General features: G+C 38.6%; 1 protein-coding gene across 2 annotated transcripts in view; it reads left to right on the forward strand.

The window, feature by feature from the left end:
- Window positions 1-21,086, forward strand: part of Cpq (carboxypeptidase Q) — a 511,424-nt gene that overhangs the window by 120,682 nt on the left and 369,656 nt on the right. For both annotated transcript variants that reach the window (NM_018755.2, NM_176073.4), the window contains one exon: window positions 9,006-9,453. In NM_018755.2, the coding sequence (NP_061225.2) occupies window positions 9,027-9,453 (427 nt within the window). In that variant the 5' untranslated portion in view covers window positions 9,006-9,026. The remainder of the gene's footprint in view (window positions 1-9,005; window positions 9,454-21,086) is intronic.

Consider the following 21,086-nt stretch of genomic DNA (forward strand, 5'->3'; position numbering starts at 1 on the left):
TGAAAGTCGACTTTATTCGATATTAGAATGGCTACTACAGCTTGTTTCTTCAGACCATTTGCTTAGAAAATTGTTTTCCAGCCTTTCACTCTGAGGTAGTGTCGGTCTTTTCCCCTGAGAATGGTTTCCTGTAACCAGCAAAATGTTGGGTCCTGTTTGTGTAGCCAGTCTGTTAGTCTATGTCTTTTTATTGGGGAATTGAGTCCATTGATATTAAGAGATATTAAGGAAAAGTAATTGTTGCTTCCTATTATTTTTGTTGTTAGAGTTGGCATTGTGTTCTTGTGGTTGTCTTCTTTTAGGTTTGTTGAAGGACAACTTCCTTGCTTTTTCTAGGGCATGGTTTCCCTCCTTGTGTTGGAGTTTTTCCTTTATTATCCTTTGAAGAGCTGGATTTGTGGAAAGATATTGTGTAAATTTCGTTTTGTCATGGAATACCTTGGTTTCTCCATCTATGGTAATTGAGAGTTTTGCTGGGTATAGTAGCCTGGGCTGGCATTTGTGTTCTCTTAGAGCCTGTATGACATCTGCCCAGGCTCTTCTGGCTTTCATACTCTATGGTGAGAAATCTGGTGTAATTCTGATAGGTCTGCCTTTATATGTTACTTTACCTTTTTCCCTTACTGCTTTTAATATTCTTTCTTTGTTTTGTACATTTGGTGTTTTGATTATTATCTAATGGGAGGAATTTATTTTCTGGTCCAAACTATTTGCAGTTCTGTAGGCTTCTTTTATTTTCGTTGTCATCTCTTTCTTTAGGTTGGGGAAGTTTTCTTCTATTATTTTGTTGAAGATATTTCTGACTCTTTAAGTTGGAAATCTTCCTTCTCCTCTATACCTATTATTCTTAGTTTGGTCTTCTCTTGTGTCCTGGATTTCCTGGATGTTTTGGGTTAGGATCCTTTTGCATTTCACATTTTCTTTGATTGTTGTGTCAATGTTTTCTATGTTATTTTCTGCACCTGAAATTCTTTTTTCTATCTCTTGTAGTCTACTGGCTATGCTTGCATTTGTAGCTCCGACTTCTTTCTTAGGTTTTCTATTTCTGGAGTGGTCTCCCTTTGTGATTTCTTTTTTGTTTCTACTTCCATCTTTAGATCCTAGATGGTTTTGTTCAATTCTTTCACCTATTTGGATATGTTCTCCTATATTTCTTTAAGGGAGTAATTTATTTCCTTCTTCTAGTCGTCCATCATCATCATGAGAAATGATTTTAGATCCATATATTGCTCTTCTGGTGTGATGGTATATCCAGGACGTGCTATGGTAGGAGATTTCAGTTCTGATGATGCCACATAACCTTGGTTTCTGTTGTTTCTCTTCTTATGCTTGCCTCCTGCCATCTGATTATCCTAAGTGCTCACTGCCCTCAATATATCTGATTTGAGCCCGTCCTTCCTGTAATCCAGGTTGATTCAGAACTCCTCAGAGTCCAGCTTTCTCTGTGATCCTGTGATTCTGGGATCCTCTGAACCTCAGATTCTGGGTGTGTCAGAGTTCTTGACAGTTAAGCTTCCTCTGAGACCCTGAGATCCTAGTGTGACTGAGCTCCTGGGGTCCTAGAATTCTAAGATCCTGGGCATGTTCCAGTGCCTGGAAGTGGTATCTTCTCTGGGGATTGTGGGGCTGTCCACTGTGTTCAAAACCAAGGTAAAGCTTCGCTGACTAGAAGGAACCCGAGCTGCTGGCAAGGCGGATTTCTTGTTTCCTTGCTCCTGCTGTCACATGCCCCCCATGATTGTTTTGGAACAGATGTGTTGTTCCACTCACTAGTGATCCTAAGATCCTGGGCATGCCAGGGTGCCTGGGCCATGGAGAGTCCTCTGGGGGCCTTTGAGACTGTTCGCCGAGTTTGCATACATTGTGGCCTGTATATTTCTAAATCTTACTATCTGCATTCAATCCACTCCCTTGCCTTTTCTATTTTGTTAATATACTCATTTTGTAATTTTTAACAGAACCTGAGACAATTTCAAACAATGAATTTTCAAGAAAAAATATTTAGAACTAGAAGCAAAAGATTATGCTTTGCTTCCTCAAAGTATACATCTATTATTAGGATATAATTCATAGTACAAGAAATGTTACATTACTTTTGGATTTAACTAGAAAGTAAAGAAAATGACATCCATAAGATTTTTTTCTGTTTTTACAAAAGAGACTGTAGCTGTGACTTATGCAGCTAATATATGCAAAAAGCAAAACAAATTTTTCTAAAATATAAAATAGTGCTCCAAATTTGCCTGAGACTCTGTCTGTATAATACACATGCATGCATGTATGTATGTTTAAACTTTCTGAAATCAAAGATAATACAAAATGTGTTGTAAAAATAGCTGTTTAACATTTGAAAGATATGCTATTTCTATAGTGTCAATTCAAGGAAAAGAACAATTCAGTCTTCTTTGTATAGAGATAAAGAGCGTTTTGAAATATGCAGCTTGAATTTAGACATTGTATGTAGCTCTATAGTTGCATGAAAGACTTCTTGATCACTTTTTTCTCAATTAGTTTATTAGAATCTGTGAGATTTTAAATGAAAAAATATGTTGATTGTTTATGTGAATAAATTCTTGTACATTGTCTACTTGTACATCATTTTTATTTCATCCCTCTGAGAAATTTATAGAATAACCTATAGGTAATAAGTAATGTCTCTTTTGAAACTTTGGAGGTAATTTACATGCTGCCCTTGCCCCGATATGGTCCTGAGTGGAGTCTGTCCTCAAGGGCTAGGTGAACTGGAGATCTAAGGAGATCATTTTCCTGACCTAATGGTGGTGAATGCATGGTCACATTCATTGCCCCCACTGCCACAGCCCTCCAGGGCCTTGCTTATATCATTTTGGTACTTCATATGATAAATGTTTTCCTAGGAAATACTTTCTTTCTGTTGCTTCTGTGTTTTTTGTATTTTCCTTTCTACTTTATCCATTGTTTGTCAAGTCCTTTGCTGTGTCTGGCTATGTTCTGTAAAGTCTCCCTCCCTTTGCAGATTCATTTCCTATTGAATATCAGTTCCATTTTCTCCATGTGCCCATCAGCAAAACCCTGCTTACTTTTGTGTCCCAGCTTAAGCACTGTACAAACTTCTTTTGTTTGTTTGGACCTTGCAACTCCTTCAGTTACAGGGCTTTCCCTTCTGTTCCTTTTTATGCTCGCCAGTTCTTTAGTACTGTCTCTTATAGTTAGTCTCCAGTTTATAGTGGCTCAGTAAACTTTTGTCAAATGAATTGATAGAAGGAGTTAGGACCTAAAAGCAACTTAAGAGAAAGTTATAGTTTTTGATAGTTTGAGGGTAAAGTCTGTCATGGTGGAAAAGTGAAAGTGCCAGAAGCTTGAAGCCAGTGGTCACTGTCACAATCAGGAAGAGAGACTGATACATGCATGCTGCTGCTCAGCTTCCTTCTCCTTTGTAGTCCAGATCCATAGCTAGGAAATTAGTGAACCCTGTCTAAAAATATATAGTCTAATGAAATATTTTCATTATTTTTATTGTTTAACAAAATTTAACCTTGTGATAATCATACTTATAAGAAAGTCAGCTACAATGCAGAGTTGTCATAATTTTCCACAATGTTTAAATATTATAGCAAGTTTTTATTCTTGTAGATTGTTTGTGAAGGAGGGAAGACTACTTTCATACTCTAAGAAAGCGAAGACCTTAAGAGATTAAAGGCTTATTTATGCCTTAAATGGAAAGATCCTGAGTGACTATACTTGATACTGCAATAGAAAGTACAGTGATTGATCATTTTGAGTTTGGGGAGAGAAATTTATATACACACATGGCTGTTAACATTACATATGATGGAAACACAGATGGTAAACAGCTCAGAGGCTTGGTTGAGCGGGTCTTCATGGGATGTTATTTTTAAAACATTCTCATTAAAGAGTGAGTGTAGGTGGGCATAGGGTTGGGAGAAGAGACTTGAAATGTATTAGAATGAAAGTAAGTATCAACCCTAAGTTTTGAAAGAACTGGAAATTTGAAGAACAGTATAAAACCAAATGAATTGTTGACAACAATAAGGAGAAATAGATTTAGTTTTTCTAAATGCTACATGAAATAGTAAAAACAAATGATTAAAGTTAATGACATATTTAAAGTAATCCAATATATCTGGAATACTTTTATCTTCACATTTACATCTTTAAATAAAAATAGTAGTTCATTCTGCACTTACAAAATAAAAAGTATCTCAGCTTGGACTACCTACAGTTCAAATAATGTTTGTCTACAAAATTAGAAATATGTATTATGTATGTATGTATGTATGTATGTATGCATGTATATATATATATCCTCCCATGTGCTAGGATAAAAGGCTTGTGCCTGAGGAGTCTCCAATACCCACTGAGTTGCCTTGGCAAGCCCTTGCTTGCTTGCTTGCTTCCTTCCTTCCTTCCTTTGATTTTTGAAACAGGCTTTCTCTGTGTAGCCCTGGTTGTCCTGGAACTCACTGTATAGACCAGGCTAGTCTCGCAAGTGCTGCTTCTTCTTCTTCTTCTTCTTCTTCTTCTTCTTCTTCTTCTTCTTCTTCTTCTTCTTCTTCTTCTTCTTCTTCCTCTTCCTCTTCCTCTTCCTCTTCCTCTTTCTCTTCCTCTTCTTCTTCTTCTTTTGGATTTATTTACTTTATTTCATTTTTGAGTATACACACACACACATATATACACATGCACACAAATATATATGTGTGGAATACAAATATATATATGGAACAAGGAGAGTGAGAAGGGGGGAAGGAAGGAGAACATGACAGAGAGACACACAGACAGATGAAGGGGTAAGGAAAGGCAAGTTTAAAGAGATACCATTTAAAAAAGATATTGTCAGTTGCATTTGAAATGTATCTGCATAGCAGTTTATGTTTCAGATATGTGTAGTATAGGATTAATTTATAGTCTTTAATGTTTTGCAGACTACTATTTTTGTAAAATAAGGTAACAATGAATTTGATAAATGAAAGGAAATAAGAACACTTTTCTGGGAGATTTGAAAATCTTGTCTTAGGCTGCCCACTTTCTCCCTACCTATTCAATATAGTACTTGAAGTCCTAGCCAGAGCACTTCGACAACAAAAGGAGATCAAGGGGATACAAATTGGAACGGAAGAAGTCAAAATATCACTATTTGCAGATGATATGATAGTATATATAAGTAACCCTAAAAATTTGACTAGAGATCTCCTAAACCTGATAAACAGCTTCAGTGAAGTAGCTGAATATAAAATTAACTCAAACAAGTCAATGGTCTTTCTCTACACAAAGGAAAAAGAGAATGAGAAAGAAATTAGGGAAACAACACCCTTCACAATAGTCACAAATAATATAAAATAACTTGGTGTGGCTCTAACTAAGGAAGTGAAAGATCTCTATGACAAGAACTACAAGTCTCTAAAGAAAAAAATCAAAGATCGCAGAAGATGGAACGATCTCCCATGCTCATGGATTGGCAGGATCAATATAGTAAAAATGGCTATCTTGCCAAAAGCAATCTAAGATTCAATGCCATCCCCATCAAAATTCCAACTCAATTCTTCAAAGAATTAGAAAGGGCAATCTGCAAATTCATCTGAAATAACAAAAAACCTAGGATGGAAAACTCTTCTCAAGGATAAAAGAACCTCTGGTGGAATCACCATGCCTGACCTAAAGCTGTACTACAGAGCAATTGTGATAAAAACTGCATGGTACTGGTATAGCGACAGACAAGTAGACAAATGGAATAGAATTGAAGACCCAGAAATGAACCCACACACCTATGGTCACTTGATCTTTGACAAGGGAGCTAAAACCATCCAGTGGAAGAAAGACAGCATTTTCAACAAATGGTACTGGCACAATTTTCAGTTATCATTTAGAGAATGTGAATAGATTCATTCTTATCTCTTTGTACTAAGGTCAAATCTAAGTGGTTCAAGGAACTCCACATAAAACCAGAGACACTGAAACTTATAGAGGAGAAAGTGGGGAAAAGCCTCAAAGATATGGGCACAGGGTAAAAATTCCTGAATAGAACAGCAATGGCTTCTGCTATAAGATCAAGAATTGACAAATAGGACCTCATAAAATTGCAAAGTTTCTGTAAGGCAAAAGATACTGTCAATAAAACAAAAAGGCCACCAACAGATTGGGAAAGGATCTTTACCAATCCTAAATCAGATAGGGGACTAATATTCAATATATATAAAGAACTCAAGAAGGTGGACTCCAGAAAATCAAATAACCCCATTAAAAATGGGGCTCAGAGCTAAACAAAGAATTCTCACCTGAGGAATACCAAATGTATGAGAAGCACCTGAAAATTGTTCAGCATTCTTAATCATCAGGGAAATGCAAATCAAACAATCCTGAGATTCTACCTCACACCAGTCAGAATGGCTAAGATCAAAAATTCAGGTGACAGCAGATGCTGGCGAGGATCTGGAAAAAGAGGAACACTCCTCCATTGTTGGTGGGATTGCAAGCTTGTACAACCACTCTGGAATTCATTCTGGTGGTTCCTCAGAAAACTGGACATAGTACTACCATAGGATCCTGCAATACCTCTCCTGGGCATATATCCAGAAGATGTTCCAACTGGTAATAAGGACACATGCTCCACTATGTTCATAGCAGCCTTATTTAGAATAGCCAGAAGCTGGAAAGAACCCAGATGTTCCTCAACAGAGAAATGGATACAGAAATGTGGTACATTTACACAATGGAGTACTACTCAGCTATTAAAAACAATGAACTTATGAAATTCTTGGCCAAATGTTTGTATCTCGAGGATATCATCCTGTGTGAGGTAACCCAATCACAAAAGAAGTCACCTGATTTTCATTCACTGATAAGTGGATATTAGCCCAGAAAATTAGAATACCCAAATACAATTTGCAAAACACAAGAAAATCAAGGAGAAGGAAGACCAACATGTTGATACTTCATTCCTCCTTAGTATATGGAACAAAATACCCATTGGAGGAGTTACAGAGACAAAGTTTGGAGCTTAGATGATACTATACACCATCCAGAGACTGCCCCACCTGGGGAGCCCTCCCTTAATTATTCACCAAACGCAGACACTATTGCATATTCCAGCATGATTTTGCTGAAAGGACCCTGATAATGCTGTCTCTTGTGAGGCTATGCCGGTGCGTGACAAACACAGAAGTGGATGCTCACAGTCAGCTATTGGATGGAACACAGGGCTCCCAGTGGAGGAGCTAGAGAAAGTATCCAATGAGCTAAAGGGGTCTGTAACCCTATAAGCGGAACAACAATATGAACTAACCAGTACCCCCAGAGCTCCTGTCTCTAGCTGCATATGTAGCAGAAGATGGCCTAGTCAGCCATCATTGGGAAGAGAGGCCCTTTGGTCTTGCAAACTTTATATGCCTCAGTACAGGTGAACACCAGGGCCATGAAGTTGGAGTGGGTGTGTAGGGGGTGCAGGGGCAGGGCCTGGGGGACTTTTGGGATAGCATTTGAAATGTAAATGAAGAAAATACCTAATTAAAAAATACAAAAAAAGAGAAGATAATCTTGTCTTTGTCTATTTTGTTTTTCATAAGAGGATATCACAGACTGTGTAATTAATAGTAAACAGAAATGTATAGGATTACTGATTGGGAGACTGGAAAATCTGAGAGAGGATTTCTTATCCTTTCATAACATTATCATAGCATATCATATTGCAAAAGGACAGGAGAAGTGGTTAAAGAGAAACTAGAAGAGGTTATGATGAGTCAACTCTGTGATGTCAACTTTTGGTTCATTCAGAAGGGTAGAAGCTTTAAGACTTAAAGTCTCACTTCCCAATAACTCTCATGATGACAATTCTATTGGAAGGGGTAGTTGAGCCACAATGTCTACACAATTTAAAAATTGTCTGACTTGATATTATCTAAGCTTTCCGCTATGACAATCATTCTGTTTGAATTGTGTGGGGTGGCAGCCACTAGTCACATGTGCCTACTGAGTACTTGAAATATGTCAGAAAAAAATGAAGAATTGAATTTTAAATTCTGCTTAATGTTAATTTACTTAAACTGAACCCATGAGACTATTGGGTCCTAAACTGTGCAGCACTACACATACTTACCTGTGTTATTTATCATGGACTTTAACTTTCTGTAGGGATAAATGAGTAGTACTGTTTAACATAGAGCTTAGAACTGGGAAAAACTTTATATATTTCCAGTTCCTTAATCTCTCTGTGCTAGTGCTCCAGTTCCTTATTTATTAAAGCAAAGGTCATAAGAGTCTGCCTCATGAAGCTGAGTTACTGTGAGGATTAAATGTAATAACAAGAGCAGTGTACATAGAACAGCATCTGATACATAACAATAATGAAATAAATGTGTTGCACTGTTTTTATTATTAACCTGTAGGTAATGTATAACATAGAGTTGAAGAATAACAAATCTTCATCTTTGTTTTTGCATTTGTTTTAGTTCTCTGCTTCTAAAAGTATATCACAGTTCCTGGAATATACCTGGTATTCAATAAATATTGTTTAAAAAGAATTAGGTATCTTTAGTGGAAACGATGTTAGTGAAAAAAATTTACAACTGAGATGGCCTCAAAAGTCAAGTTTTCCAGGCAAAGAAGAAAGAGCCTATTTGAGCAGAGGGAAGGTGACCACCTAGTTTGCTAGAGTTCTGTTAAGGGGGGACATGCAGCAAGCATCACTTTGACCAATGCTTGTTCTTCCCCCTCCTCCCTGTCCTCTTTGTAGCTCTCTGTCTGCTTGTCTATCTCCCTCTGCCCCACTCTCTGTCTTTTAATAACAATATCCTAGATAACAAGTGACTCCACATATTTGATACATACCACCATGTTAGTAAGGGTGAGAATTCTTTGGCCTGTCTATTCATAGGAACTCAATTGTTAAATATGATGGGGGGAGTTGCATGATTGCTGGAAAGGGAAGAGGAGAAGGAAAGCAGGCCATGTGTTATGGGTGGATGCCTGTGAGATTTTTTTTCTAAAACATGTTTCTTATTTATTTCTTTCAGGAAGAAAAGCAACTAGGAACAATGAGGTCCCTTTTCTTCCTGTTCATTGTTCACCTTTTAGCCTTGGGCTCTGGTAAAGCTGTATTCAAGAATGGTGTTTCTCAGCGAACATTTCGAGAAATAAAAGAAGAAATAGCCAACTATGAAGATGTTGCTAAAGCAATTATCAACCTTGCTGTTTATGGTAAATACCAGAACCGGTCCTATGAGCGTTTGGGACTTCTAGTTGATACTGTTGGACCCAGACTGAGTGGCTCTAAGAACCTAGAGAAAGCTATTCAAATCATGTACCAAAACCTGCAGCAAGATGGGCTAGAAAATGTTCACCTGGAGCAGGTCAGAATACCCCACTGGGAGAGGGGAGAAGAATCTGCAGTGATGCTTGAGCCTCGAATTCACAAGATGGCTATTCTAGGTCTTGGCAGCAGCATTGGGACTCCCCCAGGAGGTACTGCGTTTTTTAGTTGGCTGTACTCTTTAACTTAATCCCTTCTCTCTGTTCCTCCTTCCCTCCCTTTAAGTTGTTTTAAACACTTGGATTTCATGTAGCCTGGGTTAGTTTTGAATTCACTATGTATCAAAGGGTGACTTTGAACTTGTGATCTTCTTATTCTACCTCCCAAGTGCTGGGGGTTACAGGTATGTGCCCCTAATAACTGTTTTCTGTGATGCTGGGGCTTCAAACTTGCTAAGTAAGTGCTCTTCCGTTGTACCCAGAGTCCAGCCCTCCTGTAATCTTTATACAATTGATATCTGCTTTCTTCTTTCTTTTCTTTTTCTATCTCTTCTATTTCATTTCAGAAAGAAGCTATGCATAATGACTTTCAATAACATAGTATCAGCACCCTGGCTCCAGTTTTATCCAGCAATATAGTTAGTGGATATGGAATATATAGGCAATTACCAGTTCCCAAACAATAAAACTTCAAAGTATTCATAGATTAATTTACTGTGGTAGAAAAAAATATTTTGTATTCTTTTGACTTTTTCCTATGCCAGGACCCATTAGAAATGTATCAGTTTACTAAAAAATCATTATTAAAAAATTCATGCACTATAATATCTACCAACTAGAAATATACATGTAATTATTTTAGTATATTCACAAAAATTTTCAGAATAATTCTAGAACAATTGGATTGTAGAACACAGTCTGGATGTTCAATATTTCATTGCTGTCTCTCTCAGACCACATAATGCAGTTGCATTTAACCCTCTAGCAGCATTCCCAAGACCCAGGAAACCACTATCCTGCATTCAGTCTTTGTGTATTTTCCCATTCTGGAAATAGATGAGACATACATTCTTTGGTCTTTTGCGACTGATATATTTTACTCAGCATTATGTTTTTATGTCATCTGCATTGTAGCACATGTAAGTGCTACATTTTATTGAGAAAAGGTATTTTATTTTAGTTGTCTTTATCCATCAGTGTCATCTTTTTTGCTGTTTCCACTTTTCCCTATCTTAAATAGCACCATTATATACAATTATGCACAAGTTTGTGTGGATATGTTGTCATTAATATTGTTTATATAACAAGGAGAAGAATTTATGGGTCATTTAGTAGCTCTAGATTTACTTTACTGAAGCACTTCAAAACTATTCTCTGAAAATTGCACCTTTTTATCTTCTCACTAAAAATGTATAATTGCCCCATATACATACAACATTTATCTGGTTGCTTATAGTTACCTAACAGTACCTCACTGTGGTCTTGCTTTGCATTTTATTATTGACAAATGAGACTTAGCATCCTGCCATGATTTTTATTATTGTCTTTTATTTTATTAATTTCTTGTGTGTGTATGTTTGTATATGCATGTGTATGCAAGTTTCTGTGTGTGCATATATGTGTATGTAAGCATGTGTGTATGTGTGTACAAATGGAGACACAGTGCTGAAGTTAGTTTTCTTCTCTACCATGTTGGTCTTGAGGAGCAAATTTAGATTTTTAAACTTAGTGATAAGTGCTGAGCTATCTGATTTGACTGCCTCTCTCTTTCTCCTTCCATTCTCTTTCTATCTCTATCTCTCTCTCCCTCTCCCTCTCCCTCTCTCTCTCTCTCTCTCTCTCTCTATATATATATATATATATATATGTGTGTGTGTGTGTGTGTGTGTGTATACATACATACATATGTATATATGTACATACATATATATCCTATCATATGTAATACATTTATTATAATAAAATACACTTACACTTACAATGTAAATATTTCTATTTTTAATTGATCTATTTTTAAATTGTTCTTTATTGGGTCATGTATTCTAAACCACACAAAGACCCAACAAATAAAGAGAATATGAGACCAATTACCCTTATGAATATTGATGCAAAAATAATAAAATTCCAGCAAACCAAATCCAAGAACATATCAAAACCATCATTCACCATGAACAAGTAAGTTTTATCCCAGAGAAGCAGTGATGGCTCAATACAAGGACTCCATTAACGTTATCAACTCTATAATCAAACTCAAAGAACAATACCACATGATCATCTCATTAGACATTGAAAAGGTCTTTGACAAAATAGAACACCACTTCATGTTAAAAGTCTTGGATAGATCAGAAATTCAGGGCACATACATAAACATAACAAAATCAGTATGCAGCAAACCGTTAGCCAACATCAAACTAAACGGAGAGAAACTTGATACAATCCCACTAAAATCAGGGAAAGACAGGCTGTCTAATCTCTCTCTACCTATTCAATATGATACTGGAAGTTCTAGCCAGAGCAATTATACAATGAATGAAGGTCAAAGGGAAACAAATTGAAAGAAAGAATTCAAGATATCACTATTTGCAGATAATATAATACTATACGTAAGTGACCACTAAAATTCCACCAGAGAATTCTTACAGCAGAAACCATTTCAACAAAGTGGCTGGATATAAAATTACCTCAAACAAATCAGCTTCCTTCCTCTACTCAAAGGATAAAAAGGCTGAGAAAGAAAGTAGGAAAATGATAGCTGCCAGTTGTGCGAGAACCATTTGTTGAAAACTCTGTTTTCTTTCCCCTGGATGGTTTTAGCTCCCTTGTCAAAGATCAAGTGACCATAGGTGTGTGGGTTCATTTCTGGGTCTTCAATTGTATTCCATCGATCTGCCTGTCTTTCGCTGTACCAGTACCATGCAGTTTTTATCACAATTGCTCTGTAGTACAGCTTGAGGTCAGGCATGGTGATTCCACCAGGGGTTCTTTTATTGTTGAAAATAGTTTTTGCTATCCTAGGTTTTTTGTTATTCCAGATGAATTTGTAAATTGCTCTTTCTAACACTGTGAAGAATTGAGTTGGAATTTTGATGGGGAATACATTGAATATGTAGATAGCTTTTGGCAAGATAGCCATTTTGACTATATTAATCCTGCCAATCCATGAGCATGGGAGATCTTTCTATCTTCTGAGATCCTCTTCAATTTCTTTTATCAGAGACTTGAGGTTCTTGTCATACAGATCTTTCACTTCCTTAGTTAGAGTCACACCAAGTATTTTATATTATTTGTGACTATTGTGAAGGGTGCTGCTTCTCTAATTTGTTTCTCATCCTGTTTATCCTTTGTGTAGAGAAAGGCCACTGATTTGTTTGAGTTAATTTTATATCCACCTACTGCACTGAAGCTGTTTGTCAGGTTTAGGAGTTCTCTGGTTGAATTTTTAGGGTCATTTATATATACTATCATATCATCTGAAAATAGTGGTATTTTGACTTCTTCCTGTCCAATTTGTCCCCTTGATATTCTTTTGTTGTCAAATTGCTTTGGCTAGGACTTCAAGTACTATATTGAATAGGTAGGGAGAAAGTGGGCAGCCTTGTCTAGTCCCTGATTTTTGTGGGATTGCTTCCAGCTTCTCTTCATTTACTTTGATGTTGGCTACTGGATTGCTGTATATTGCTTTTATTATGTTAGATAAGGGCCTTGGATTCCTGATCTTTCCATGACTTGTATCATGAAGAGTTATTGGATTTTGTCAAATGCTTTCTCAGCATCTAATGAGATAATGATGTGATTTTTGTCTTGACTTTGTCAAATGCTTTCTAAGCATCTAAGGAGATGATCATGTGATTTTTGTCTTGAGTTTGTTTATATAGTGGATTCCGAAGTTAGATTTCCATATATTAAACCATACCTGCATCCCTGGAATGAAGCCTACTTGGTCATGTTTGATGATCCTTTTAATGTGTTCTTGATTTTGGCTGTCTTGTAGAAGAATGCAAATTGATTCATCCTTATCTCCTTGTGCAAAGCGCAAGTCTAAGTGGATCAAAGAACTCCACAAAAAACCAGAAACACTGAAATTTATAGAGGAGAAAGTGGGGAAAAGCCTCGAAGATATGGGCACAGTGGAAAAAAATTCCTAAACAAAACAACAATGGCTTGTGCTATACGATCAAGAATCGACAAATGGGACCTTATAAAATTGCAAAGCTTCTGTAAGCCAAAAGATATTGTCAATAAGACAAAAAGATCACCACCAGATTGGGAAAGAATTTTTACCAATCCTAAATCTGAAAAGAAACTAATATCCTATATATACAAAGAGCTCAAGAAGCTGGACTCTGGAAATTCCAATAACCCCCATTAAAAATGGTAGGTACAGAGCTAAACAAAGAATTCTAAATGAGGAATACTGAAGGTCTGAGTACTTCAAAAAATGTTCAACATCCTTAATCATCAGGGAAATGCAAATCAAAACAACACTGAGATTCCACCTCACACCAGTCAGAATGGCTAAGATAAAAAATTCAGGTGACAGCAGATGCTGGAGAGGATGTGGAGAAAGAAGAATACTCCTCTATTTTTGGTGGGATTGCAAGCTTGTACAACCACTCTGGAAATCAGCCTGGTGGTTCCTCAGAAAACTGGACATAGTACTACCATAGGATCCTGCAATACCTCTCCTGGGCATATACCCAGAAGATGTTCCAACTGGTAATAAGGACCCATGTGCCACTATGTTTGTACCAGCCTTATTTAGAATAGCCAGAAGCTGGAAAGAACTCAGATGTCCCTCAACAGAGGAATAGATACAGAAAATGTTGTACATTTACAAAATGGAATACTACTAAGCTACTAAAAACAATGAATTCATGAAATTCTTAGGCAAATGGATGTATCTGGAGGATATCATCCTGTGTGAGGTAACCCAATCACAAAATAAGTCACCTGATTTTCATTCATCGATAAGTGGATATTAGCCCAGAAAGTTAGAATACCCAAAATACAATCTGCAAAACACAAGAAAATCAAGGAGAAGGAAGACCAAAGTGTTGATACTTCATTCCTCCTTAGTATATGGAACAAAATACCCATTGAAGGAGTTACAGAGACAAAGTTTGGAGCTGAGATGAAAGGATAGACCATCCAGAGACTGCCCCACCTGGGGATCCATCCCTTAATCAGCCACCAAACGCAGACACTATTGCATATTCCAGAATGATTTTGCTGAAAGGACCCTGATATACCTGTCTCTTGTGAGGCTATGCAGGTGCCTGGCAAATATGGAAGTGGATACTCACAGTCAGCTATTGGATAGAATACTGGGTCCCCAATGGAGAAGCTAGAGAAAGTACCTAATGAGCTGAAGGGGTCTGCAACCCTATAGGTGGAACAACAATATGAACTAACCAGTACCCACAGAGCTTGTGTCTCCAGCTACATATGTATTAGAAGATGACCCAGTCGGCCATCACTAGGAAGAGAGGCCCCTTGGTCTTGTAAACTTTATATGCCCCAGTTCAGGGGAACTCCAGGGCCAAGAAGTAGGATTGAGTGGGTAGGGGAACAGGGTGGGGGGAGCATATAGGGGACTTTCGGGATAGCATTTGAAATGTAAATGAAGAAAATATCTAATAAAAAATTGAAAAAAAAAGAAAGTAGGAAAATGACTCCCCTCACAATCATCACAAAGAATATAATATATCTTGGTGTGACTCTATTCAAGGAAGTGAAAAAAACCATAAGACAAGAACTTCAAATCTTTGAAGAAAGAAATTGAAGAAGTCCGTAGTAGATGGAAAGATCTTTCATGCTCATGGATCAGCAGGATTAATATAGTAAAAATGGCCATCTTTCCAAAATCCATCTACAGATTCAGTGTAATCCCCATCAAAATTCCAAGTCAATTCTTCACAGAGGTAGAAAGAGCAACTCTCAAACTCACCTTGTAATAACAACAACAATAACAACGACAACAAACAAACAAAAACAAAACTAGAAGAGCTAAAACTTTTCTCAACAATAAAAGAAATTCTTGGGGAATCACCATCCCTGATCTCAGCCTGTACTACAGAGCAATAGTGGTAAACAAAACACAGTATTGATACAGAGACCGACAAGTAGATTAATGGAATAGAATTGAAGATCCAGAAATAAACCCACACACCTATGATCACTTGATTTTTGACAAAGGAGCCAAAACCACCCAGAGGAAAAAAGATATCATTTTAAACAAATGGTGCTGGTTCAACTGGAGTTCAGCATGTAGAAGAATGCAAATTGATCCATTCTTATCTCCTTGTACAAAGCTCAAGTCCAAGTGGATCAAGGACCTTCACATAAAACCAGATACAATAATCTAACAGAAGAGAAAGTGGGAAAGAACCACAAACACATTGGTACAGGGGAAATTTTCTTGAATGGAACATCAGTGGCTCATGCTCTAAGATCTACAATTGACAAGTGACACCCTATAAAATTGAAAAGCTTCTCTAAGGCAGAGGGCACTGTCAGTAGGACAAATGGCAATATTCAGATTGGGAAAATATCTTTACCAACCCTACATTTGATAAAAGGTAATATCCAAGATATACAAAGAACTCAAAAAGTTAGACTCCAGAGAACCAAATAACCCTAGTAAAAATAAGATACAGAGCTAAATAAAAATTCTGAACTGAGGAATCTCAAATGGCTTAGAATCCTGTTCAAAATCCTTTAGTCATCAGGGAAATGCAAATCAAAATGACCCTGAAATTCCACTTTGCACCAGTCAGAATGGCTAAAATCAAAAACAGTAAATTCAATGGGAGGAGAGGTCCTTAATCCTATGAAACCTCTATAGATGCCCCAGTGTAGAGGAATCCATGGCAGGAGGTGGGAGTGGGTGGGTAAATGGAGGAACACCCTCATAGAAGCAGGCAGAGGGAGGATGTGATAGGGTTTTTCCAGGCAGTCGGGAAACTGGGAAAGGGGTAACATTTGAAGTGTAAATAAAGAGAGAGAGAGAGAAAGAGAGAGAGAGAGAATAATAAATTATTATGGCAGATGCTGGTGAGCATCAATTATGGAGATTGAGGAGCACTCTTCCATTGCTGGTGATTGCAAGCTGGTAAAACAACTTTGGAAAACAATTTGGCAGTTCTTCAGAAAATTGGAAATAGATCTACTTAGCTATTCCACAACTGGGTATATACACAGAAGATGCTCCAACATATAACAGGGACACATGCTCCACCATGTTTATAGCAGCCTTATTTATGTATAATAGCCAGAATCTGGAAGCAGCCCTGATGTACCTCAACAGAGAATGGATACAGAAATATGGTACATTTGTACAATTTACTCAGCTATTAAAATCAAATGCTTTGTGAAGTTCACAGGCAGAAGGATGGAACTAGAAAATATCATCCAAAGAGAAGTAACCCATTCACAAAAGAACACACATCGTATATACTCACTGATAAGTGGATATTAGCCCAAAAGCTCAGAATATCTATGACACAACCCATAAACCATATGAAGCTTAAGGAGAAAGACGACCAAAGTGTGGATGCTTCAATCCTACATAGAAGGGGGAACAAAATAATCACAGGAGCTAAAGCAAGAGAGGGATCTAGGAGGGAGAAAGGAGGGGGAGGGAAAATAGGTGGGGACAGGACCAGGTAAAGGAAGGGACAGGAGAGAAGTACAGAGGGTCAGAAGTATGTATCAATGGGGCATGGGGAACTGGGGGGTAGCCAGTAGAAAGTTCCAGATGCCAGAGAAGCAAGACACTCCCAGGACATTAGCTGAAATACCCAACAAAGGGGAGGTAGAATCTGTAGAGGCAGTCTCCAGTAGATAGGCATGGCCCCCAGTTGAGGAATGGGGCTACCCACCCGGCTCAGAATTGTTAACCCAAAAATGTCCTTGACCAAAGAAAAGACAGGGACAAAAAATGTAGCAGAGACTGAAGGAAAGGCCACCCAGAGACCACCTCAATCAGGATGCATCACATTTGTAGATACCAAACTCTGACATGATTGCTGATGCCATGAAGCACTTGTTGACAGGAGCCTGGTATGGCTGTTCCCTGAGAGGTTCTGCCAGCATCTGACTAATACAGATGCAGATACTCACAGCCAACCTTTGGAATCAACCTCAGAGACCCCAAAGGAAGGGGTATGGGCAGGACTAAAGGAGCTGAAGTGTGAGTGGATGAGCGGGTGGAAGAGCACCGTCATAGAAGCAAAGGAGAAGGGGAATGGGATGGAGCATTTGTGAAGAGGAATCTGGGAAAGAGGATCATATGAAATGTAAAGGGATAAAATAATTAATAATAGAAAGAAAGGTCTTCAGCCGCGGCGCGGTCCTGATGAGTGCTGTGTCCAGGATGATCATGAATTCAAGCTCTGGTGCTTGAGGTGAATTGGTCCGACTTCCAGAAGAGAAGGTTCCCCCCCGCCCCCAGGAAAAGCCAGTGCAGTTACCTGACAGTGAGTAAACCCGGTGTTTCTCGTGGTTTCGTCAGATCTACCATCGCCTGCCAGCCTGACCTGCTTTGACCCCGCAGACTGTCCCTGTCCCCTCTGAACAAAAGGATGGCTGTTGCACAGCAGCCCTATGGTTTGGCACAGTTGTTGCAGGTACTTAAAATGGCTGCCTGAACTTAAACTGGGAGGGTAGCCATTAGGAGATATTTCTTAGGAGTCTTGTGATTTGGAGACTCCATTTGTTCTTCATTCCTCCCTAAATGGCCAACCACCACGGACAAGGAATCACCTGCCACTCATGATCCCAGCACTCACAGAACAGGAGCAGGGCAGGGATGCCGGATGGAGCTAACTGGGCTACCGAGGGACACCTGGCGAAGCAGGTAATGGCCTTACACTATACAGATGATGCAGATGTCTCCATATCCTTACTACTGAACCACAAGTGATACCCTGAAAGCCCCTGGAATATGCAGTGCACCAATGTAAGGTACAAGTTCCAGATTACACAAGCAGAGAGTAGTGGCATCGCACTGAATGCAAGAAACTGAAGTTCCAGGCCTTAGAATTAGTAATGTATGCTTAAGAGTGTCCAGTCCTCAGGACAGATGTAGGAAGTTTGGAAGCAGTGAGATATAAGTAGAAGTGTTTTGTAAGTGTACATAGATGCTGAAGAAAGGGAAGAAACTGAGTATAAATAGTTAATAGAAAAATGTTGCCTGGCGGTGGTGGTGCACGCCTTTAATCCCAGCACTTGGGAGGCAGAGGCAGGCAGATTTCTGAGTTCGAGGCCAGCCTGGTCTACAGAGTGAGTTCTAGGACAGCCAGGGCTACACAGAGAAACCCTGTCTTGAAAAAACCAAAAAAATAAAAATATTAATATTTGAATATAATAAAGTAAAGCCTCTGAAGTAAGAATGAGCAATATTTAAAAAGAAAATGTTTCAAAAATGGAAAATGATATAGCAGAAGGCACCTGGACCCTGTGTAGTTCCTTTTGAGTTACCATGGGGTGCGTGGGTTACAATAGGTTTAACAATCTCTCCAAGATCAGGATCAAGAAGAAGAGTAAATCTTGTCTTCTCTTAAATTCACAGGAAGCAGACTTAGGTAAGGAGCGGAGGGACACAAGGGTACAAGGTGTCGGACCAAAATTAGGGGATCTTCTAAATCAGAATAAAACATGTTCTCCACTCAAGTCAGAAGAACTCCATTCAAAGCCTACAGTGCCAACCTATGACAAGATTGCAGGATGGCCTGTTAGGAAGCCCACAATGACTTTCCCATTCACTATAAGTTACCCACAGATGAAAGAATTTCATAATGTCACAATGAATTTGGTTGCCGACACAGAGATCCTAGATCTAAGGAGATTTCAGGAGGCAGAGGTAGGCTGCTGAACACATGCCATGTGAACAGCTATTATATAACTTGAGTGTTTACAAAGTAACTTAAGCTGTAGATGGAGCCATATCAGGTCCAGGTGCTAGAGAACTTTCCATTAAATCTTTAATTTTGAGAATGCTAATGCTGAATGCAAAAAAAGCTATTCGAATTTCAAGGGTCAGTTCTGCGCCTATTTATTTATGGGTTAAAACTACTGTGGATATTAGGTCTAGTGTTTCCAATTCAGTTATGATTGGACAGGCAATTACCAAAGGTGGTCTGAGTGCCTGATACTTTTAGCCGAGGCAGACATTTCCTAAAGGGCTGGAGACAAGCAGTACCTAACAAGAGGACCTAACTCCCCTGGCAGCTCCTCATTAATTAGATCTGGCAGCCATGTTCGATCTTAAACTTAAATTTCCAAGGACAGCCCAGCTTCCTGTAGAAACCCCAGAAAGAGGGCAGCCAATCAGCAACTGCCCTGATGTCTGGCCAAGGGCTTATAACAGGTATGAAAGAGTCCCTATAAGGTAGCAATCTCTCCCTTGAGGTACAAACCAACCAGAAATTTACGAATATCCTATACCATAAAGCTCAACCAATCCTGGTGAAGGTGACCCAACTACAACTGGAAAACTCCAACTGGTTCTAAAAGGGGCCTACTAGCCTCCCTCATGGTCCCTGATTGTGCTTGGATGATTGACCCCTACATGCCAGCTGTATTTGAAGAATAAAAGTTCTGTGTCTTTGCATACTAAAAAAAAAAAAAAATAGAAAGAAAGAAAAGAAAGAAAGAAAGAAAGAAAGAAGGAAGGAAAGAAGGAAGGAAGGAAGGTAGGTTGTGGTTTAATGTTTGTGTATCAAGTTGTTGACAGGTGCTCAGCTGTGCTGGTTAGTTTTATGTCAATTTGACACATTCTAGAGTCACTGGAGAGAATGGAACTTCAATTGAAAAAAAAAGGTACCTGAATATGCTTGGGCTATACATAGGTAAGTATTAATTTTCTTAATTAGTGACTAATGGGGAATGGCCCAGTCCATTGTGGGTGGTGCCATCACTGGCCTTGTGGTACTGGATTCAGTATGAAAGCAGGCTGAGAAAGCCATAGAGAGCAAGTCAGTAAGCAGTACCCTCCCACAGCCACTTTATCAGCTCCTGTCTTCATGTTCTTGCCATTTGAGATTCTGTCCTGACTTCCTTGATGATAAACAACAATATGTCAGTGTAAGTCAAATAAACCTCTTCATTCCCAACTTGTTTATTTGATTATAGTGTTTTGTCACAGTGATAGAAACCCTAAGACATGAGCTAAGTTAGAGTTTAGAACTGGGGTTCATTGTATGGTGAGACCAGCATAAATTTAAGAAATTTGCTGCAGTAATAGTTGAATAATGTCTGTTTCTTTTAACATCTCCATGATTCCTTAGGGTCTCATACTCCATGTTCCTTATTCCCCTCCCAAAATAATTTATTTCCTGAAAGTTTAATAAAATAAAGATAATTTTAAGTCTTCAAAAGACTTTAAAACATGACTGGGAGAAGCAGAAGCTCTAAGTGCCACCATGAGTATGTTATCTATTAGAGAACTAGAAATGCAAGCAAGCATTCCTTGACTCTAGGTACACTGATGCCAGACAGGGTAATGCACTTAGGGGTATGGAACCCATAGGTAGGCAGGCAACAGGCTCAGGGGCAGCCCCAGGTCCAATTATTGGGAGACCTGCATGAAAACCAAGCTTCTCATCTACTACATATGTGCAGGGGGACTAGATCCAGCCTGTGCTAGCTCTGGTTGGTGATTCAATCTCTGGGAGTCCCCAGGGGTCCAGGTTAGTTAAATCTGTTGATCTTCCTGTCAAGTTCCTGTCTTCTACTGGTCCTTCAATCTGTCTCCCAACTCTTCAGTTAAGACTTCCAAGCTCCATCTAATGTTTGTGTGTGAGTCTCTGCATCTCTTCCTATTGGCTGCTGGGCAAAGCTGCTCA

This window comes from Mus musculus, chromosome 15, assembly GCF_000001635.26.
Source record: "Mus musculus strain C57BL/6J chromosome 15, GRCm38.p6 C57BL/6J".
NCBI classification, from domain to species: Eukaryota; Metazoa; Chordata; class Mammalia; order Rodentia; family Muridae; genus Mus; species Mus musculus.